The 24,689-nt window shown below is 38.9% G+C and overlaps 1 protein-coding gene across 1 annotated transcript in view; it reads right to left on the bottom strand.

The window, feature by feature from the left end:
- Positions 1-3,472: 3,472 nt before the first annotated feature.
- Positions 3,473-24,689, bottom strand: part of kctd16b (potassium channel tetramerization domain containing 16b) — an 85,426-nt gene continuing 64,209 nt past the window's right edge. The window contains exon 2 of the mRNA XM_003446941.5: positions 3,473-6,012. Coding sequence (XP_003446989.4) covers positions 5,549-6,012 — 464 coding nt within the window. The 3' untranslated portion in view covers positions 3,473-5,548. The remainder of the gene's footprint in view (positions 6,013-24,689) is intronic.

Below are 24,689 nucleotides of genomic sequence, written 5' to 3' on the forward strand. Positions count from 1 at the left end.
AGTCATTCTTTATCAAAAAATTTACATTTCTAGTGAACTGAAAATCACCTCTTGTGCTTTGAAGATGAAAACTGACCAGACAAATCTACAAAAACAACAAATGCTTGAATAATGACAGACACCTTATTTGTGACTGTGATCTACATGTAAGTTAATTAACTTTCTTTCATTTAAAATACTTTCTTGCGTGTGTTTCTGTATTAAATTATATTTTTTTTGTAAATTGCACAACAACATCTTTAGTCTACTCTAGAAGGCCACCAGGTGTCTTGGTATGTATCTCCCTCTTTGTCTGTTCAGCAACCTTTCGAATCACAGCTTGTGAAAATCTGTGCTTGAAAATGCTCTTAGGTTTTCATGACAGTTGACCTTGTTGTTGAATCACCTCAAAGTAAGAAAAAAACTATATGTTTTTAAACTGATGGGTAGAGTTAAGCAAGCAGAATCCATAAAATCAACTTATTTTTGCACTTCAGCATAGCCAAATATGGACAGCAAAACCCAAACTATTGAACATATTAAAATAATTACAAACAGTATGCTAAAAACTAAAAGCTAGACCCTCACATTACACATAACCTATGTTTGCTCTTGTGTTTTAGTTCGACGATAATTGTACCAGCAATTAAAAAAACACACAATTTATGGGTTAAATGTGAATCAGTCTTAAGTATGCTACCTGCTCTAAAAAATTTAAATCAGCCAGAGACAAAACTGTTTTTCTGTCTATATGTATGCATGTACCTTTGGTTCACACCAAGCAAACACATACAAAGATTTATATATAAATTCTCTCACCTATGTATGCCGTGAACTGGCTTTGTACTCAACTAATCTTGGATTGTCTTGCATTGATTAGCCAGACTATGACAAGAAGTTGTGATCTTCAGCTTTATCTTCTGGGTGTTTACATCCACATGAAAAGAACAGTATCAGAAATTTAAGGTACGATCATAAACTTTCCCAGCTCACCCCATACAACTCAAATGCTACAATACCTGATTTAAATTTGACATTTTTCCACCTTTAAGGTCATTTCCTTAGTTCCAGTGCTGGTTTTAGATCACTCCTTTGACTCTCCTATCTGACCACTTGCAATGTATCCTGCTGTGAGTTCACAATGTGCCAACATCAAATCAATGTCATTAATCAAAGACACAGTGTTGACGTCTTAGGTATACTCAGAACTATGCTCACCATTTTTTAACATTGATTGGGTTTTGTACTTTGTCCACCAGGCTTAGACGGAATTGAGTTTTAACAAGTTCTGCAGTGCTGCCCAAATGATGATCCATAAGCATAGCTCAGCCAAATTTAAATAGGGGATGGCTTGAGAATGCCAAGGTTGTGCTAAGGAGTTGTGGGATCGTATGTTTGAATATATAATTTTTAATCAGTGTCACCCTTTTTTGTCAGGCCTTTAATGCAGTAGACATAACGGCTTGATAGGTTTTATCCTAAAACTTACCTGAAAAGAAGCCACACTATCAACTCAAGCCCTCAAGGGCCCAAACACAATTACAATTATTAGTAAGTGGTTCTTAAAGGTTGCCAGGTAAATCTGTAGCAACGATGATGTTGCACCCAAAATCTCCTTGTGGTTGCTTTGGTATCTCATAGATTGCTGTGGTCACCCTCGGTTTGCATGGACGATGCCTACTTTTCTGCAAACACTCACTAACTACTAGCCGAGTGCAAATGGGAAACAGAGAACGTACAAATAACCTTTAAGTTATGCCTCACTGCTGCAGCTAACATGTTTCAAAAGGCACAACTTTTAATTTGAAGGCAACCATCTCCATTTTTACTTCGTGTTGCACTTTTCACAGTTTCTTTCAGCACTCAGAGATTATTTGGCAGGCATTGGTAAACAAGTCAGCGTCCTCCATGCGTTCATCTGCTAGCAACCAAAGCAATTGCAAGGAGGTTTTCAGTGGCATATCATATACCTCTTTCCAACCAGTTTCACCTACCAACCTCTATCATCTGGACTACCCACCAGTCTGGTATTACACATTTTTCCCTAATAACCTGCTTACCAGGGTGTTATTAAACAGCCTGTAGGCCTGCATGACTTGGGCTTTAGCAACTAATTTCACAGCGACTGCCATCACCCTCCAACAACCATTTGCCAGTCCGAATTTTTACCACATATTTAAGTAGGCCCAGTAGTTACCAGATGGTCACTGCCCCAGGTCCCAGTCACACAGTCACACGTTTCTAGGCCGTGGGAGTGGGACCTGAGACTACCATGACCCAAGACCTACTGGAGCAGTTTCTTGTGATCTTCAGTCTGTATATTCTTGGGGAAAAAATCCCCAGTTTTGTTTTTTCGTTGTTGTGTGGGTTTAGAATTACTGGCCTGCTGCATTTTCCTGTATCTGCTAAAGGGGATTTATACACTGTTCCTCTGAAACGCAAAAATGGATATAAACACCCTCAAAGTACTTTTATAGTCACTGTTTCATTTCAAATCAAGTTCAGACCCAAAACAGCAAAAACATATGACTATTCTAACACTCCATTGTATTCTGGTTGAAAATCAGCATCACAGTCGTCAGTGACTGTGACACAGATGAATGTGCTAGAGAAGTCCATTTATGACACTGTTGTCTGGAGAAAAAAACCCCAATATAAATATGAGATCTGTTATAGATGTATCTTATATTTCCCTAATCCCTGATGGCCCAACACTAAATGATAAAACAATAAAAACAATAATGGCTGTATTACATTAGTGTCAGTCTACTGCACATTAAGAACAGAGTAGCAGCAATGCCTCATGGATTTGCATGTTATATACAGAGAGCATAATACATTTTTCTGGTTAGGTATGATTTATGGTGTTTATTTACATATGATATGTAGCCTGGATTAACATATTTCAACTTCAACACATAAGATCAATGACTTCAAAATGAAAATGTAATATTCCAGTAATGTAGAAAAATAAATTATATGACTTGTATTGACATGAGGAGAATGATTGGTTTGTATCTAGCACCTATTGCAACCACTTACTCTATACTATAATGAGCTTTAGCAGACATATGGTTATGACTATCCCTGGCACTCTTACTGCCAGTTAACTTCTCTCACAGGAAATACATTATATGGGTAGAATAAGTGCTCGACGGTGTATTAAATTAAAGGGCATTTGATAGAAAAATAAGTGTAATAAAACATTTTAAATCATCCTTCTTATTAACATATCAGGGATTGTTTTAAATTAACTGATCTTTGACAAGTATACATTATGCATATTTTACTCTTAGTTGTGTGTGCTTTTTTTTCTTGCTTTGCAAAAAGCTGTGATTGTTTATAGATCGCACTCCTCTGCACTTTTATAACCCTCAATGATAAATACAAGTCCAGCCAAGTTTGTGTAATATAATTCTTTTCATTTTCACCTCTGTTTTAATATATATGTATATATATATATATATATATATATATATATATATTTATATATAATTTTTTTTACATCAAAAGGTCAATCTGAAATTTCAACAATATAAAGGAACTCATTTAGATTTATAGCTTCCTAATGCTAACATCTTTTATCACAGCTACCCAACTATTCAGAAAAACTAATTTTTTTGGATGCCTTGACCAACACATGTACCAATTTATCAGCTACTTCCTCATGAAGGAAAATACCTTCATGACAAAAATAGAATAATTCTGTCTCATAATCAGAAGCCTTCTCATTCATGTGAATCCCTATCCCACCACTTTTAATACGTATCTACAAAAACAGTGATATATAGTTATCAACTCTTCTTTTACATATGCAGTTAGTATTGTAATAATAATGAACTAACCTGGCAATGAAAAAGTAAACGGCAACTTTAAATGACCAATAACAATATGAAATCTAAAGACAAATGTCTTATAATTGCACCATCAGTGAACGTTTGTGTGCTTTTGCCATGGCTGTCCATCATTCATTTTGCACCCTGAAATAATATATATGACTCTGGCAGTAACTTTTTATCCAGCTAGCACTTTGAAGGAATAACAATCATCTTCCAGGGGATATTAACTCATGTTTTTAAATTGCGTTGCTATAATATAGCAGTTGACTGTCTTTGTAGCTACAATGCAATACATCCCGCAGACCCTGACAGAGCCAAGTAGTAGGTAAATGAATACATGAATAATGACTAATTTTGACTGAATAGAAGAGCAGCTTGTCTTTGTCAGTAACCCAGGAGCTTCATTAGTAATTGTAAACAAGAGTCACATCTATCAGCTCTATCAACAGACTCTATCATCAATAACTATTGATTAGCTTGTCAACAGTCAGTGTAGAAGGCATCTGTCTATGTTCACTGGGTAAGCAAATACAGCAGGCCCCTTCCATCCTTTCCATATTTATTGTGCCATATTAAGCGTAGTTTAAATGACACCGTGCTTGATTGCTCTGCGTGTCAGTGTGTGAATAAAAGTTTGACTGCTTTGTTCATTTTGGAATGTAATTATGCTGCAGTGAATATGATTTTCAGTACATGGGAAAAAATGTGTATGTGTGTGCTATATTTTTATTGAACTTCACTGAACCTCTGGTACCTTCACTCCTCTGCTTCCCCTTCACACAGTAATGTGGGTATTGCTCTGCATCTAACCAACATTGTGAAGATCTATGCAAAAGTTACTTGCTGATAAAACTGTGCCTACACCAGCCTCAGAAGTCTCCAGAAGTTGTTTAAAAGTAATTAACCCAGCTTTTCATGCCATCCTGTCATTAGACATTTTTGCGTGCATTTATAGTGAGAGCACTGTTGGAACAGTATGAAGTGTTATTGGGTCCCGATGTGGACTTATGTGTGACCTCTAGGCCACCTGGGTGCAAACAGACACAAAACACGCGCACTCACATAAACACATACATCTAAGCAGCTTGGAAAGAAAACCTTTCACCTCTCATCCAAGAAGCTTCTTCAGTTTGACACTTCTCGCTTTTCTTTCAAGCTCCTTAGATTACCATGACCTGGATGACTGAGAACCTTCACAGACATAAACACATACAATCATATACTAGACCAGTGCTAATCTGCTTTGACTAAAACTGTGGCTCTTGCGATGGTTTTTCAGTGAGTGATGACCGATTACAGCATGTGCAGTCCAGCAGCCATCAATAGCCCCAAGTGTAGCCATCAGCAAGCCTTCTGGTGGTTGATCATTTCATGGACATTGTCTTTATCCACTTGTATTGGTCCTCTGGGATAAATTATTCAAAGTTCTGAAGGCATTCAGTAAGTTACAGCACACCTACAGTACATACAGTAGGCCTAATCTACATAAACACACATACAAAGCCTACTACCATACATACGTCAATAATAGAACAGTCTCTTTTTTCTTTATCATTCCCTTAGCTTCTGTTTAGACTCTCAGCGCACTGGCATAAAAGTAAGGTTTCTTCCAGAAACTTGATTTAAATAAGTTTAGTGTTCTCTCCCCTTTGTTGCAAAATTTATGATCAAAAAACACTTGAACTGATCCTTGGCCTCATGTGTTTGCTCCTTCAGCTGTGTTTCCTGGCTCAGAGACGATATTTTCTCAGCAGGTCAGCCTGCCACATGTACTTCCTCTCGGGGAACCTCTCTGGGATCTTAATCTTGCGGAAGTCTTGAATGCACTTTTCCAGCTCCTCCTCAACTGTGAGCTTCTCTTTTGTGGGCCTTTTCTTGCAGCTGCTGGTGTCACGGGAGCTGGCTGTAAGAGTGCGCAGCAAGTCACTCTTGCGTCGTTGTTCAGACTGCTGGACCATGGTGACAGGGCCCTTTTTCAGCGGCCTGTCCAGGGTTTGGACATTGGCACGGGGATGCGACTGGCGACTTACTGGGCCACAGATGACTGTTCCCTGGGGAGAGCTGGCCTCTGACTGGCTCTCAGAGCTAGAGGTGGAGAGCTCATTAAAGGAGGTGCCGCTCTCGCCCTCGCCGTCACCTTTGTGGTTCTTGCAGCAGCAGTCACATGGAGGGGACGACCAACGTGATGGACCACCTGGAGAGAGAGGGAAGCAGAGCGGGAGCTAATATTAGATGCTACTTTTTCCACCTTTTCTTTTCTTTTAAGACCAATCATTGTGAAGAGAAAAATGAGACAGTGGCACAAAGAGTGGCACAAATTACAGAGACAGGAGAAGAAAGGCAAAGTAACAAGCACTACAGACAGACAAAGACGAAAAGTCAGCTAATGCCAAATGGCAATCACATTAGGACAAAGTGACATGACATCGGGGACAGCTGGCTGGCCTCCAGTCATAGAAGTGAGTTGGCTGACTATGTGACAAGCTTGTATTGTTCAGAGAACTACCCTCATAGATTCACACTGTCATATGAAACAAATGGAGGAGCTAAAGCCTTTTGAAAACAGAAAATGAAGGTCCAGATTTACACGTTGTAGCCTACATGTATTCATACTAAAACAGTAGGAAGAAGAGCCAGGACAATAAAAACAATCTTCTACACTGCAAATAAGTTTGTAACTGAGGAAGATAAAAAACCCAATGTGAGGAATGGTCAGTTTTAAGACAAACAAACAGCAGATTTCCCTGAAATGTGTAGTCTTATTTGCCACCATACTGTATTAATCTCTTTAACAATGAAACCAAGGGACAATGCAGAGTTGTGGTTAGTTTAAACAGTGAAAGCCACAATTAAACCAAATTTATGTAGCACATTGGAATCAATGTGAGCCAATCTACATCAATAAAGTACAACTTGTATGTAGACACATTGTATTCTGGTTATATTCCTATATAAAAAGGAGCTTTTACAACGCCAGTTTAGCTCAGCGGGTCAGCTGGTGTCCATTTGCTGTGTGGCCAGAGACCAGCAGCCTGGGTTTGAGTCTAACCTGTGGCTCTTTACTACATGTCTTCTTCTCTGTCTGTCTTTACTGTCACTATCCAACAGTGACCAAAAATAAATAAATATTTAAAAAAAATTAGGTTCTAAGAATCTATAAAGAAAATTCTATTTTAAGTCAAAGTTTTGGCCTGACTCTGAATGCAAGCAGTGATTTTGAAGGTAAATTTCTGTGTATATAAATGGCAGCAGACAACAGATTTTTGGTGATTTATAATACTTATTTGTTCCATTATCTCCAGCGGACTGCATGTAATGGCAAACTGCAGACAGTTATCAGACTGACACCGTTTTATTGCCATTTTATAATTGTCTTGATGCACATAGACACTTTGAAGACAGGAACTGACAGTGAGTGCTCTCAGACCTGGTCCTTATCTTTGAAGTAACCATGTCAACCATGACTGACAACCAACAAGCCATGTCTCACTGTCAATCATGGCAACAAAATTGCAAGTTTATTGCACTCGGTCATAATAATTTTTGTTGTGGTGTGGTCTACATCCACTGTTTTCCCCTGGTGTGACTGTAGCATGAAAGACCCCATTCTATTTAGTATTTCCTCTTTCACCTTTTTTGTTCTCACTTTCTGTTGTTGTTTCTGTTGTACAAAGACAAATCTTCATGCACTTCATGAACTAAAATCCAAGTTGATTTTTGTTATTATTATTATTTTTAGTCGTAGTAGTAGTAGTAGTAGTAGTAATAGTCACCCCACATTTTTCCGACTGTTGGAAAATTGTTAGTTAGCGACGTTAGCCACTTTGCATATGGCTAACATTACCTTTAGCTTTGATGGATTCCAGTGAGGAATGCTGCAATGCTAAGGAGCTATCAAAAACTGTAGAAACTTTAAGATAATTCACCAATGAATATTGACTGGATGTGGGTTATTGTATTTTCCTGCTTTGTTTTGTGTTACTCTAATCTAAACTCATGTTGTTTGAAACACATATTAAGAAAATTGTGAGTTAATTAATGTTAATGGGGTTAAGCGAGCGGTCCAGTAACTGTGGTCTCACATAATTGATCGACTTACGAGCTCCAGAATGGAAGCAGTTGCCCAATCTAACCTCTGTGTGAGCGTACAATGACCTGAAACATTCAGGAACCAGAGCAGTGCCACACCTCTCCCTGCAGGAAGCAGCCATTTATTTTTCATGCTAACCTCCTGAATAATTGAACGGGTATCTGTTGCTGATGGACTTCTCTCTGTTTAGCGAAGCGAGAGATCAAAACCCTCGAGGCTAACACACACATGCCTCCACCTCCCTTTCTGATTTTGAGCCCCACCCCTCACCTCCCCTCAGCTCCACGCACGAGCTCTGACAGGACTCAGCTTTCCACACATCTTCAGCTCATCACATTCAATAATACCATTGTTTCTTTTCATGCTGCTGAGCATTTCACTTCAAACAAGATTGTAGAAGACTATAAATAACTCTGCTTAAAATAAATGCTCCCCTGCTTTTAATTCCCTTTATACTCAGCAGCATACTTGGCTCGTTTCTAGACAGCAGAATGGAAAACAATTGATCCATCCAAGATTTGTTCCTCACATTGTTCCTCATAAATAGTCGCAACTCATCATAACTACATTTTTGTGAGTATAGTTAAAATAGAAATTTATAGTAGAAGTTATATTTTGCTATGTATGTTGTAAACAGCTTTGACACTGAATCCAAAGCACACACACAAATACGCTGCTGCCTACTGTATATTAAATAAAATTCACCTTTCAAAGTCCTTGACAGAAATGGAACACAACACGCTACCAGCAGTGAATCTCTTTAATTACCACTGGTATTTAGAGATTTAAACTTCCATGCGCACAAACACGATTCTATGCACACATTCACAGAAAAGATAGAGCATGTGATATTTCATTTTAACTTGCAGTTTTACAGGTATAAACACAATTAGAATGAGATCAGAAGAAATAAAAAAGATGCACGCCTGGCTGCATGGTAGAGGATTTAACCCCATGATAGCCATCTCATCCCAGCTTTTTTTCTGGACACATGAGTTAATTTATGTCACTCTGAGTGAAAGGCTCCCCCCAATCAATGAGATGCAGGCTTGTAATTGGTGACATGAAAAATGGCCCTTTACCCTGGAGAATTGTCAAATCCGCTAGTAGCCAATCTGCCTGTCCACATAAATTTAACACAATGGGTACCACTGTTATAACAAATCAGTAAAAGAGCCTTGTCGTGTGTGTGTTTGTGTGTGTCCCTGTGGCTTTGCGTCTGTGCATTTGATATATGACATTCTGTTTAATCTGTGGCATTTGGTAATTATATCCAGGTCCATTTAGCTCTTTATCCTGTAAGTCTTGACATTGACATGTTGCTTTAATTCACAGGTATTGTGAGTAGCTATTAGCCTCGCTAACATTAAAGACTACAAGGAGGAATCTGATTTATCACTTTGACTAGTTGCATTTCCTGTCAAAGCTTTTACTGGCAAAAAAAAATCTAATTGAAGACACTGCTTATAAGAACTTCCAAGAACAATCCAAACACTGGTCATCGAAATTAGAGAAATAAATGCACAGTATGTCTGTTGTCTTCACGCGAACACTGTGATTACATGTAATTACATTACCTTCTCCTTTTTTTGCTCTTGCTCCTAGCCACTGATTTATTTTACATATGTAAACTACATCTTTGCATCACACTATAAAAATAGACTTTATTCATGTAGAACTGGGTTAATATTTCTGTTAATTCTCCATTAATAACACCACCATTTATGTTTTTTTTCCAATGAGTATTGCACTGATTTCCAAGGTTTCTCTGATCTGCAAATAAGAGTAATCTCATTTACCTTAAGTTTGATATCTCAGAAGCCCTCAGTCCAATTTTGAGTCACCATAGATGCATTTTGACAGCGTGTTCTGCAGCATCAAAATTTACACTGATGGAAGTGTTATAATTAAAGGTCAAGGTTTTAGTGTTTGAAAGGCTAGAGCTGCTACACAAACTGATTTTAATTATACTGGGGAGATGTGATGCATCTTGTTACTGAGTGTCCCAAAGGATGCTTGCATCCATCACTCAGGTTAAAATTTGTAATTGAAAGTTTGCTTGTTCTTTTTTGCCTGAGGTCGTCTGAACCGTATGAGCTGAGATAAATATCCTTGCATCATCTACCTAATGAGCAATGACCATGAGGAGTGAGTCTTTAAGCCAATGGTGTGACCTATTGTAATATGATGACACCTGTGCTGTATAACGGGTGACCTTGCATGAGTTGTACTCAACTCTAACCTAATTTCATCGTACAAAAAGGCCAGGTACGATTATTGTCACCTTAGATGAGTTAAGTTAGTGAGAAGTTCTCTCCATGGTTACATGAAACTCTTCTAAATGAGCCTCACTGTCAAAACATAAACAGAGATTCATGCATCACTACCTATCCCAGCTGTTACAGGACAAACCAGTCTATTTCAGGGTCAGCTGACCCAACATTCATATCTTTAGATTGTGAGAGGAAACTAGACAAAAGTTGTCAAGTTCACACAGAAAGGCCAGCTGGTGGATTTGCACCGTAGACCTGGAGGTGACAGTGCTACGCACATGCCACCAAAAGAGAGAAGAACAGAAAACATCTTCCATTCAGTGTTTTTTCAATCCACATGAAAATAAAAGCAGAAAATTATACTTTTAACTTCGTTGAGGGAATAATAAAATAGGTTAGGCCTATAAATTACATCCACTAACAGGAGAGAAAGAAAACTACTGACTTTATTTTACCAAAATAATCAAATTTATCATGTGCATTCTCAACACTTCTCTCACCGTAAAATATTTGAAGTGGTGTCAGAGTCGTGGTGCTGGGCACATCTTAAGGCTGATTTATAACATCCACTCTTTACACACAATTAACTGGTGCAGCTGTGGTTTTCACAGAAGACAGACACATAGAAATAGAATATGCAGTACAAGGTATAGAATTAGAGTCCAGCTGCACAATTAGATCAAAAAACCAAAAAATTAAATTAAAAAAAACAAAGGTCAGAGAGGTGGCCATGTTACCCAGTTCAAACTCATATCGTGAATTAGAAGTGCCTCGAGAAAAGGGCCTTGATCGCCAAACAGAGCCAGTGACAGACAGCAAAACTGTTGTGTTATTGAGCATCCTCTGATTGTGTCAAACTAATAAATCGAAAGCAGAGAAATTTCTGCCATTCCTCAACGGTACCTTGGGTTAAAAAGAAATTTGTTTTCAGTAACACCGACTCAGATATAAGTCATAAAATATTATCTTTAAACCATGCACTCCTTCAGTCAATTTAAGCATGTGTAATCCATGAGACAAGTAAATATGTATGTAAATGCTATCTATATTATCCTATGCAGTATATGTATGGCATTGTGTGAACTAATGTAAGCTTCATACATACTTTGCTTCAGGGCTGAGTGAATGATGATGTGTGCTTCTGTTAGTGCAGATAGAATTCCGTACTTTGTGTGTTAATGCTAATAAGTAACATGCAATATATGATATACTGACTGCGCGCGTGTGTGTGTGTGTGTATGTGTCTGTGTGTGTGTGTGTGAGAGAGAGAGGTATACATCAACAGTTCAAATGCCCGCCTTTGGTCATCCCTCAGTGTGTAAGCGATATTGGCCTTGGAACTAATATCTGTACACTGTTGGGCAGAAAAGGGGATTCTGGTGTCAGGGCGGGCTCCCATTCAAGTCATCCGAGGTGTCAGGCTGTCAGCCATGCCTCTGGCCACAGTCACTCAGAACACACACTGCTTCGGGTGTGTGTCTGCAGGAGACGTATTCTATGTGAAGCAGATGATTTATGTGATCTTGTGTTGTTTCTTTTCCGGGCAGGTGGGCAGGAGGTCGGACCGAAGTCTAATGACTGTCACATGGTATTACATGCACACACAAACACACAGTGCTTCCTGACAGGTGCCTGATGTATTAATCTCAGCAGGGCCCTCCACAACTTGTGTTAGCTCTGGCCAGTAAAAAGACTGAGTTTGTCACAGCACATATAAAATGAAATAAATGTTCTTATTACTAATCCATGCATATTTGGCTTTTTTATCTATTATTGCTTGAAAAAAAAAACCCAAAATATTTCTTTAAGTAGTCTTCAGGAATAGTTCTCCAGGCTTCTTAAAGGACATTCAAAGCGCTTCTTTGGATGTTGGCTGCCCTTTTCTTCTGTTTTAAGTCCAGATGACCTCATACTGATTCAATAATGTTGAAATCTGGGCTTTGTAGAGTGAAGTCCATGACTGATAGTATTCCAATGTGTGTTTTTCTACCAAGGTATGCTTTAACTGCAAAGGCAGTGTGTTCAGGATCATTGTCATGCTGAGAAATGAAGCTGGTGCCAATCAAATGCTCTGCAGATAGTATTGCATGGTGGATCAAAATCTGACAGTACTTTTCTGTGTTCATAATTCCATCAATTTTGACAAGATCCCCAATATCACTGGCTGAAATACAGCTACAAACCACAACATCTCTCAGTTTCTGTGTCAGGTCTTTGCTGGATTATCACTTTTAAAAAAAAAGAAAACGTACAAGGACTAAACTGAAGATGTAGTCGATTTCCTAAGAAACGCATTGGAAACCCTTTATAAAGCCTGGAGAACTATTTCTGAAGACCACTTAAAAAAATTACAAAAAACTCTGGCTCCTTGGAAGTAAAATATGAGGAAATAAGGGGTGACTCAAGACTTTGGCACACTACTGCAGTATAAGCCGAGATATTCTAAAATAGAACATTACCATATATGCCTAATCATTTTTCATGTAATTTGTCTTTACTGAGAAAATCTTAGTTGGCATTTTGCACAACGCACTCAGTGACAGGTGGTGCTTCATCACCCTGATGAAGAGAATAGCAGTCCAAAAACACATAAACATACTTTAAAATGTCTCTAAACAGCCCATGCAGCAGCATTCAGTGCCATCGTTTCCAAATATGCGTGACATGTTCAAACAGCCTCGGATATTTACCCAAATATGCTGGTTTGTTTTTGAAAAATACAAATCTGCTCTTCTTAAACAGAGCTCCAAGCACACAAGGCAGAGGCTGCTGGAGTATTTGGTGGTCATAAAAACATGAAAGGACTTTTTAATGACTCTTGAATGAGCAGATAGAGACATGCTGCACATTCATTTTGGAGCCTTTGGAGCCAAAAAGCCTTCTCTTTTAATTCATTTTCTTGTTGTATCTCCATTTTTCTCTGCACTTCCTTCCCTTCTCTCCTCCTCTTGCCATGCCTCCCTCCTTTACGCTCTCTCCTAAAGCCTGTATCGATGGGTTGGCGCATCAGTGGAAGTGTATGGACGATTGCCCTCTGATTGATTTCTGTCATATAGCCTCTCAGCACTGGGAGGCTGTTCACTGGAGATAAATGATGTTGGCACAACAAAAGCAAATAAACCTCTTCTATCTATCACTCCCTCACTCTGTCAGTTTTTTCTGCCTCCCACCTGCCCTCTGCTGTCTGCATCACTCTGTTTCTGTGTCATGCTCCCTACCTGGGTCTCTCTGTGTCCTCCCTGTCTTTTGCTTTATTAGTTCCCCCGCCTTCTTCTATCAGTCTTTCTGTCTCAGAATAAGGCTTCTGCTATTTCCATAAGTTGTTGTAGTATTTTTGTTTATTCTCTCTAATTATAGTGCTTCGCATCACATCTTGGCATATCAGCTGCCCCCTGACAAAAGGTTTTCTGTCAGATACCTGTATTGTTCCTCAAGCTTTCCAATGGAGCGCTTCAGTGAAGTGTTACAGCCAAATTACTTAACAAACAACAAACAAATGATTAAATCTTTATGGAATTATGGAAAAGACCCATCAACAACAGCAGAAAATACATGAGCAGCTCAAAATGAAAACTCACTCATTCGAATTGAAACACATTAATCACAGTCTTTTTCACTGAGATTGGGATTTTTAGACATTATGTCTTTAAGGGGTATTTTAACAAGGACCTGCCCCCTCAAATTCTTTTGGTGTACCCACCTCCACTCCTCCTCTTACATCTCTTCTAATTCTGTTTGGTTAAAGTTTTCAGAAATGCCTGAATGCTTCTCGAAAACGTTGAATTCTCTTGAGAAATGGGAGTCAGAGTCAGAATGCATCATGGTCGCACCCATTAATCTTTTGTGATGGATGTTCCTCTGTATGAAAGTTGAGCACTGGTGCAAAATGGAAGCGACGTCAAAGACTGACAGTGACGGCTTGCGAGTCGCTTGGAACGGCCCTGTGCTCTAATCGTCTCTGAGATCATTTTAATTTTGCAAACTAAACTTTTTTTTACTTTAACTGACACCAAAATATAGTCAGCCGAGGCAGTTTTTGGTGTCTAGAGCATGAAGAACATTATACCAAATAGCAAGTAGGAGTAATGCAATAATGAACTGTGTGTAATATAGCACTGTAATGTGCTATATTACACACACTCATTGTGTATGTGTTTTTTTTAATATGATGCATGGATTCAGCCTGTAATTCGATCACAAACTCAGCCATTTACTCTCACTCGGTGTCAGATAATTTCCTCACAAGAGCACTCAAATAAGCTGAAATAATCCCACAAAGTTGATTCAGTTCATCTGGATGCAGCGTTTTCCATGAGAGAAATGTTCCATCACTCATCCAAGTCACTTATTCAGTCTCAGCTGACTGCAGGTTTCCCCAGACTGCATAACGACTGCATAACGAAACTAGCACCATTGCCTAACAATGAGTCACAAGATCAGTTTCATGATTATTAATATGCAAATTATTATGACTACTGATCAGTGGCCATGAGTGCTATTCACAGAGAGTTGGGAAGTGCTCTAATGACAGCATGGTAAAATGATGAATCTCGTCCTTCAGTTCAAAGAAGTTGTTCCCTTCTTCCATGCATGATCTCCCTGACTCCCCGTCCATGTTGTGCAGGTTCTCATCAGTGAAAGAGTGGCTACTGGCCTGTAGGTGTAAATAGACTGTGGATCTCTGGCTGGACAAGGTGGCTCTCATATGTTGTAGCACCCATTAGCATAGGTTGTTTATTTTCCCTGATTTATCATTTACAGCAATCCTCTTGGCATTTAACTGCATACGCTATCTTGTTTGTGCCAGGGATCTTGATCCTTAGTGTTGATCCATTTTTGGCATATTGTGTTTTGGGATTTTGAGGCCACCAAGTTGTTGCCTTTTGTAAATATGTGTCTCATTCCTTTCCTATGAAAAACACTCGGTACATGAACCAAATACATTGAGCCAAATAAATTATAGATCATGCATCAAGACAACACAACATAACAGTGGGAGCAGCTCACAGCTCAAGATATTTAAAGGCAAAGAAAGCTTAAACTGCTGTAAATGCTTTAAAACTTGCACAACTTAGTGACAATAACTGGTGAAGTGTCACCTTCAATCCATGCTGATACTTGATTTCTAACCATTTACATGTCTTTTCAGAAATGTAAAATAAATACAACCTATAAGCTAAATGTACCATTCAGAATAAAAATGTTAAATACCAAATGTTTACTTAAGTGTAGTTTGCAAACACTTGTATTAGATGTTTTCTTTTCTAAAGCTCTACTGGGAAAGTTTGGCTTAACACGAGCTTCACCGGACACGCTGAGTTTTTAAAATAAGTGCCTTTCCCTTTCAGCTAGCCCTCGAGTTCGTTTTTCTCTACAAATGAATTGCCTGGAGTTTCAGTCTGTCATGGTCACTGATTTTGGTCTCAGGGTTTTTTGCACTGATTAGTGTTAAATGTTTTCTGTTTGGTGTCTCTGTTGTTCTAATGTTGTAGGTATTTGAATTACTGAGTTTTTGATGCCTATTTTGATTTCGTTATCATTAAAGTATCTTGAGCTAAAGTTGTATTTATGTTTTTGTGTCCAGTGTCCGTGAAGGTTGAATTCCTGTTAAGAAGATATGCTTTTCTTGTGTTAGTTTTGTATCCTTGGCTCATTCAGCTTCAGTTCCCACTTTGTGTTTGTTATTTGTGTTGAGTTCTGGCTGCATCTCTTCACTTGGCTTAAGTACTCTGGTCTGCGTTGCCTTTTGGATTTATGTTTTGATTTAGCTATTATAGCTCACTTTTTGTTGCACCTCCAGCATTCTGTATTTGGGGTCTTAACTAAATACTAAATGCAAATATATGAGACTGTGCATAACCGTGTGGTATACATGCAAGACAGTTTATTTCAGTACGAAGTTTCAAGGCTGCAATTCGGACTGCAGGCTTAGGATGCTGCATATCGTTCTCTCTCTCTTTTTTTTTTTTGTTCGTGCCATTGGTCCACTCGATGAAAACGGATCACATATTTTAGTGCACAATGTCACAAGGATAAATTACAAGTGGCGAGTCTGTCTGTATCAGAAGGCCCACACTGCCACGCTGCCAAGAACATCAGCAATCAGGAGACGAGTGGTTTGAATTGCTGATAATTTATAATATAGTGTAAAACTGAATTACTAATGTTTCTCAACCCAGTATTACTGCAATCCCTGGGAAAGTAGAGATTATATAACTGAGGCGATCCAAGCAAAAACAAAGCTAAGAGAAAGTAAGAGTTTGCTCTTCCTTTGAGCATCAAACCGATCTGAGGCACCATAGAGAATCAATCAGAAAAGAGGGAAAATGAGACTCTGGCTGCACTCTTTGCGATTTTCTGGGGATGTGAGTCTATTTTCTGGTTCAGAGTTGGTATCACTGTTATATAGTGAATATTATTTTAGCTCCAAAGACCAGAGAAATGCTTTTTTGGATCCACAAGTCAGTCGGCTTTTCATTGTTAGTAGAGAAGCTCCTGGTGCTCTCATGGCTTCCCAAGAAACTTCTGTCCTTTAGAAACTAAGTAAGTAATTGTTTTCCCAATCACTTTTAGGTGACAAATATAATCCCTGACTAAAATATTTACAATACTGATTTTATTTTTTTGGCTTTAGGACTCATAAAGGTCACTCACTAGAAGTGACAGCGGTGGATGGAGAGGATCCAGCATGCAAGGGTGTCACACAGATTTCGCTGGGTAATTGCTGGAAACATGTTTTACTATTACATCTAACTTAACTTATAAGTTTTACAAGAAGCACATATTTAAATGAAGAGTTTCTGTCTGGTTATATTTTTTTAAAAATATCTGTACAAGATTTTTTTTTTCTTGCCTCCATGCAGAGGTCAATAGAACAGCAATTACAGTTGGCAGTGATTCAGCATCTTGCTCAAGGACACTTCAGCGTGATAGATGCTGGTCAAGTCAGGAGTCCGGACCTGCAGCAGCCTGCTTTACATCTCTGTCTGGCTATTAGCTGTGGGAAGAAGCTTGGTTGGTCAGATATTGATTAAACTCTTCCTGGCCCCAGGAATGAGCTCTTGGCAAAGATGTCAGCTGTCAAATGAAAATTCAGCATATTCTGAATTAAAAAGGCATTTTTACTTAACTGTGCTGTTTGTTCAAAGAATATTTGCAAGGTTAGCACAGTAGATAATTGGAATGAAGCGTTTCTCCTCCATCCCCGTCTTTCTCATAATGCAGCATTATTAGTCCCTTGCAAAGCAGTGTGAGCTGATGCATGTGACTATCCTCTTAAACAGGCCTCTTCTTTAATGCCAGCATTTTCTCACCCCTTCGTTTTAAGACTCTGTCTCTTTGTGAGTGTGTTTCTGCACTCGTGTTTGTTTTGTGTGTCTGCCGGGTGGAAACGCTCGTCTTACCGAGCAGGTGTTACATTTGGCTTCTGAGAGTGACACTACACGCTGACAGGAGTTTCCATTTCTTGCAGCACCCCCTGAAGGGTTTTTGTGTCCCTCATTCTTCCCGCTTATTTCCTCGCTCTCTTTCTCTTAGAGTGTCTGTAAATTCCATATTATAAAATACAGTGTGTCTATTGTTAGACTGCAGTCATCGAAAAGTGCATATATAACACAAAGCCAGAGCATTCTGCAGATGAGAAAAAACTTACAGGATTCATTCTTCTAGATTACAAAATGTATTTTTGCAAATTGATAAAACTTTTGAGTATTTGCAGAATGAAGGAGAATAAGAAATTGAAATCTGACGTAAACTAGTGGTGTCCTGTGCTAACATGCTCTAGAACTAATTGTAGCAATGGGCACTTGAGTAATTTGAAATACTTCAGAGTGGCTGTGCTGACGCAGGCACAGTGAAACTTTCCTCTTGAAGGCCAGTCCTACTGATTACTAATCAAGCCTCCTCCTCCTCCTCCTCCTCCTCTCCAAATGTTCTGTTTTTTAACAGACACCAGCCTATGCTAGCATTCATTAATAACCACCATATCCAGACTGCCCTCTTAAACTTTCATCATGATGCAAACTAATGATCCCTCTCTGAGACTCGGTGTCTCCCAGCTCACGCTGAATGCCAGGCCATCAGTGCTCATACACTTACTGTTTATATTTACAACTTTAATTAGCCTGCCTACATTAATAAATATAAAAAAGGACAAACTCAAAGCACAGACTGTAAGTCAGTAGCTTCTACTAATTCTACGTTACATTCTACCTTGCCTTCCAATTATGGCTACATACAGCTCACATATCAAAGTAATGTACGTCGTGTTGGGCAGTCAGACTTTCGCTGACTTAACAGACTTTTGGATGCATGTCACAAGCCCCCCCAAAAAAAAACCAATTAAAACTTTAAAGCACTGACAGAGCTGAATAACATTGTCCAGTAACAACACAGTTCTCTGCTGGGAAACCTAATCTCCTAATCCAGCTTTTTCTGGTTCAGATCTGATACCAATACCCTAGCTGTAGGTATCTGTGGATATAGAGTGCAGTACCAGTGCAATACCAGCCTTAATTAATAATCTGTGTTTCTCACTCTGAGGAAGATATTCGCCAGGCTGGACTTAAAGGTGTTAGTATCTTTGTAGCACAAAATGGAATAAGTAAATAAATCCAACAATATAAATCCACTGCATTTTTTAGTATTCACTAATAAAATAAGTAATGAAAGCATGCCCAGGATAAACATGGTGAAAAAAATAAATAATGTGTTGGTGTCATTCATCCGATTTATTTCTACTGATATTATTTTGGATCAAGGTGAGATTCATTAAGCAGCAAACTGCTGTCATTTACACAGTAGTTTCTCCTTTTTCTTCCTCACACACAGGTGTGCAGCTAATAGGAGACAGCTGAAGTGAGATATTTAATCACACTGACAACAGTGTGCTTTCTTAGCATAAGTATAATAAAAGCCTACAAATGAGCATCAAACTGAAAGAACGTTCTTCTAGCTTTTACATCAGGACAGCCCAAACACTCTGAGAAATGAAGAGGCAGAAAGCATTGTTGTCTTATGTTAGTTCACTTTGATCACAGTTTGTAGTGAAGTAAAAACATTTGCCAACATATAAGTAGAATTTTCTGATAATAGCCTTCCAAAAACTACTGTCCCTCTGCTGCTAGATCTTCCATTGCATGTTAGCTCTGCTGCTCGTTGCTGGTAGGATATAGTAAACTCAGAACAACATAATGTTGAACTGAATGGATCAGGTGATGGACTGTCACTGATATCCAGTCCTGCTTTTTGGGTCAGTATCAGATCAATACCCCATTCAAATCACAGATCACTGCATTCCTAGTACTGACATATTATTTGACACATAACATCCACCGAAACATTGATGTCAACCAGTGGATCCACCCATCGCACCAGCTTGTGGCAGCTTGCAGCTTCTTCCTGTTGCAGGACATATTGCAAATCTGCCTGAGTTATGAATCAGTGTTTTTAAAATATGTATTGCATTTCTCATACATCATGAATTATTTTGGTTATTTATGTGCAGATACAGTTACAGCAGTCAATAAATACACAATTATTATTAAATACTTTTGACCCATTTGCTGATTTTCCATAAATCTAGCCTTCATTCATGTACTGCCATGCTTTTAAAAATGACAACTTAAAACAGAACATTGACACAAAGGGTAAAAAAAAGAAAAATGGCTCGTAAGACAAAAAACGGTAGTAGTAATGACCACAGCAGTTTATGCAAATGAGAATTTTATTTATATGATTTGAAAAAAGCTAAGCTAATTCCCAGTTACTACAAACATCCACGTGAATGTGGAAATAAAGTCCCCTGTGGGCTAACACAGGGGACTAATGGGAGCCTATGAAAAAATAGAGTGGTTTTTAATCTGAATCCATCCAAGCAGAGCAGCATGAAGCGGCGGAAAATGTTGCAAGCATGCAGTAGGCATTAAGGGGAAATGCAGCGCATGCAGATGATGACACACGGTATTAACAATAAGTCAAACTAATCATCTGAGAGGAAGGTAAAGTACACGTGTTTGACAGACAAAGGGGTGCAAAACAATGATGCAGACAATGCGAAAGTCATTATTATCTGGTCCTTGATGTCCTTTGGAAAAGATTTTTCTATGGCTAAAAAGTCACAGCAAATGTGTGATGTTTATTAAATATTTAGATAAAGTACACTGCTGGCATTTGTTTACTCTGAATACACAGCTACAGGCAAAAGTTTGTGGCAATAAGTGTACACGGGATAGTGCAGCCAGTGAACCAAAATGCCGTGGCACAGCGCAGATCTGTGCAGATGATATCTGTACCAACAAACTAGCTGTAATCTGCAAACAATTGTTTTGGCATTATCGGCTCCCTGGAGGAGACCCGCAGTCCACTATATCTGTCCCTCTGTCATACACAGTCTCTCGTTATCAATCTACAACACAGACAAGGCTTTTAAAATGTAATTGCTTATAGATTGCTCAATGTTTCTGTTACAATACTGACACTATATCGACTCTGGCATTGTTTCAGTTGCATCTGGATGACTGCAAACTCGCAAACTCGAGGTTAAATGGCACTTCGTTTAATTTTAACTCCTCTATTAGCGACATCATTAGCACAGGTGGACATTCATTTTTCATCTTTCTAAAGATGACTATTATTTTTCCATCATTACCAACATCAACTCTTTCATTTTCTCTCCCTTTCCTTTTCTCACATAAGTCATCAGTCTCGTTCAGCTCTTATCCACTTGCTTCATCCATCTTCAATCAGTTTCCTCCTTTGTCTCGTAAATCTGTCATCTAACCCGTCTCATGCCTTTCTGCCATCAAAATCGAATGTCTGTGCATACTTCTTCCTCTGTTATTTTTCTACGTGCTGTCACTATTTTTTCTTCCCTCTTTTCATTTTACTTGTTTTTGTTTGATGGCCAGAGTAAATTTCCATTTGTGACGGTAATGTTTTAGTAGCATTTTTGCTGGGATGCTGGATCCTGTAGTCTGACAGCACTTTTGGGGTCCATAATAAAGAGTATTAACCTTGGCCTAGCCCTTAAGATCAATGACAAAGTATTCTACACTGTCTGTACATGTAATGCAAGACAATAGCCACATGCTAGTTCACCTCAACTTATAAAATTACGGTAATTTCACTCTTCTGAGAGGTCTATTTACCAGCTACACCTGCTATAGGGCTCACTTTTTGCTGGCAGGCCACTAAGATTTTTTAAAAAGCTTGTAATCAGGAAAAGTTTAGCAAGAATCATGGCTTCCATTTCTGACATTTCTCTTTATTTCTATGTTTTCATCAACAAGACTGCTTCATTTTCTTTGTTTATCGTCATTCTCAGGAGGCTAAAGACAGCGTGCAGCAGTAGCATCCCAGGAGACTGGCTCTTTTTGAGCAGCAACAATAATAAAAAGTAGTGTAAATTAAGTCTACCATCTTGTTATTTTCTTATAATGTAATGCAAAGTCATGAAGTTCGTGAAGGTTCTCAGCAGTTAAACTGGTGAATTGTGTTTTTTATTTCTCCAAACCCAGTTCCAAAAATGCTGTATGATTCTCTGTAAAATGTAAATAAAAAAGAACCTGAACCTTTTGATTATGTTCTGTACTGTAGATGATAACATATTCGAACTCAAACTGAGGAAGATTATTCTGAAACAATTTCACAATATATAGATAAATTTTTTTTACCGATTAGTGAACCTTTGCCCAGCTTGACTTCTGAAAAACTCTCTAAGAAGCTCTTTTTATACCCAATCATGTTACTGACCTGTTGCCAATTAACCTACATAGTTGTAAAATGAGTTTAGCAGTTCACGTGACTGGCACTAATTTCCCCTGAGTGGCCTGCAGACGGGCATTTCAAGTGTTTGGGCGATGAATGTTTTGCATGTGTGTACAGTAGATGAATAAAGCAAATACGCGAAATGATGGACTGTCAAATCTGAAATAGATTTTTTCAAAATCAGTTCAGAAAATGAATTGCAGCAACACTTCTGCCCCATCTCTGAATTACAAATAATTCAAAGATCAGACAAGAGTTTAAAACAAACATGAGCAATTCTGGATTCAGACAGAATCGATGTAGATGTCCGTGGCGGACAGCTGGAGTGATGAAAGGGCTGACTCAAAAGTAGAAACATCAAAAGACTTAAGAAAGACTGTTGGCTCTGAAAGGTATACAGACTGATCAATATAGCCGCGGTGTTTAATCCTCTCACGTCCTGGCAGGGTTCTCTGTATTTGGCCTCTTTATCTCTCATTCCATCATCATCGCTTTTTACTCGATCTGTTTTACTCTTTCTAAGCGGGTTGCCACATGGCCCACGATTGTCTTTCTTTACTGGGAGGAAAAGCTGAGATAGGAAACAGATGCGATGAGCTCTGGAGAGATTTGGTAAGAGGCCAGCCAGGATCATTTTCAATTGAGGCATTTAGGCAGGGTGTTAGCACTACATCACTTCATATTGTGAATATCTCTCTTTTGTGCTTTCGCTCCTTGCAGGTGGCTGTGAGACGGCAAGCTTTCGAGAGTTTACCATCTTATCCCCACGAACTCTCTGAAAACAAAACACTACTCGAGAATTGCTTTTCCCCCTTTACACTCCACTTCAAGCATCCATTTCACATTAAGAGCCTCCGTCTGGAGCACCATCTGTAAACGGCTCATCGCTGTTGTCCCATTTCACCTGGAGTATTCCCGGCAGGGATGATTTAAAGAAAGCAGCACAGGATACGGTGTGCAAGAAAAGGAATGTTTGGTGGACCAAAAGGAATTTTTCCTCGTAGGGACGTGACAGTCTTTAGCGTAACCTACTGTAAATCTCAGCATGTTGATGTTCTCACTGCACGTAGCTTTTATCTTATCATTCTGTTTCCTTCTTGCTTCTCTGTCAGTCATTCATTATGTTGAGAATGTGCTGGCATTTTATCAAAGCAGGAGGCATTAGTGTTCCCTGTGTGAGGCCACCCTTTTTTTCTTTTCTTTTTAAGTAAACACCGTTTCTACTGTAGCACCACTCATAAAGAAAAATTAGAGAAAAATGAAAGTGGAACAGCCTGGGCAAGCAAAACCTAGATCACAAAAGTGGCTGTAACCAGTTTATGCGCGTATTGGCTTGTCTGAAAGGGCACTTTTTATCGGCTTGTGCAAATGTGTGTAAACAAATGGGTATACATCATTATTTGAAATATTTAGGTGTACAGGCCAGATCTGATGATGTTATTATCAGTAGGATTGTGACAAAGCTGGACTGCTGTTTACCAACCATGCCAGTTCAAAGGCTGTAGAGCCTTCAAGGCAACAGCTTTGAAATAGAGTTGGAACTGGAGCATTTTTTGGAGAACCGAAAGCCCTGGACAGCTTCCCAGGGGCCTCATTAGGGACTATGTATGATGGGTAGTTGGAGTAAGTAGGGCAAGCTACTGAAAGCACAGACAGCACAAAATCACACATGTATGTTTCTCTTTTTACCCACACACATTCATACAAGTACGTTCAGGCACACAGCAGGTGCCAGGAGAGAGCCTGACAGAGCACAGAAGTAATTGGCAGTAAAATGATATGTCAGGTCTTCTGTGTGCAGAAAGTGTCAGGCAAATCGCAGAAACAAATTTAGACAGATGAAAAGATAAACAAACTGAGTGTGATTGACACTTCTTGACAGAAAAATGAGCGAACTGAAGTGAGTGTTTGCAGTTTTCTGACGGTATTTTTTTCTCAGTTTAGTTTAATAATTTCAAGTGCGTAGTTTTTTGTTTCCTTCATGAGTTTGTATTATGTGTATACATTTAAGTGTCTTTGAGTGTGTGGTGGATCATTAGCTACAACAGCTTTGGCTTATTGTGACTTTTAGAGCATCTCCAGAGTTGATCTCATGTTAAGTGTCATTAAGCCACTCGTCTTTTCACACAGCTGGGGTGAGCCTGAATGTGTATATCTCAATGTGTGACTGAGAGTGAGCATGTTTGTGAGCTGCAGTGTGTGTGCAAGTGTGTGTGTGGGTGGGTGGGTGTGTGTGGGTGTGTGAATATAGTGGAAGCAGGCTGTGTTCCGTCATCCTACATTTAGCTCTTCTACAGCTCACTGGCAGAGCTCCATATGGTGTCTTTCAGTTTCTACCTCATACACCCATCACATTGTGTGATTTATGCTTCTTTAATAGGTAGCCCACCATACATACACACACAAACAGGACCCAAAGCAGTCACACTCCGCAGTCCCGCACGTCTCTCTGAAAGTAGACATTTTCTTATAGAAGTAGTCAAAACTGCTGAATGAGGCAAGTATGTGATTTTCTATACATGAGAAAGCCTTTTTATTTTCAGTACACCGCATAGAATATGATATGGTAGCGAAAGAGATACTGAACAATTACAATACATTTATTATGATGATGTTGGAGATTTGTAAGTTAATGATAAAAGCATCACAAGTTAATTTATAATATGAATTTTAGAACTTTATCGGTTTTAGCCTGATTGATCTGTCTGCCTGTGCTCGACATGCAGCTGGGACTGCTTTTTT

The sequence above is a fragment of the Oreochromis niloticus genome, linkage group LG10 (genome assembly GCF_001858045.2).
Source record: "Oreochromis niloticus isolate F11D_XX linkage group LG10, O_niloticus_UMD_NMBU, whole genome shotgun sequence".
Lineage (NCBI taxonomy): Eukaryota > Metazoa > Chordata > Actinopteri > Cichliformes > Cichlidae > Oreochromis > Oreochromis niloticus.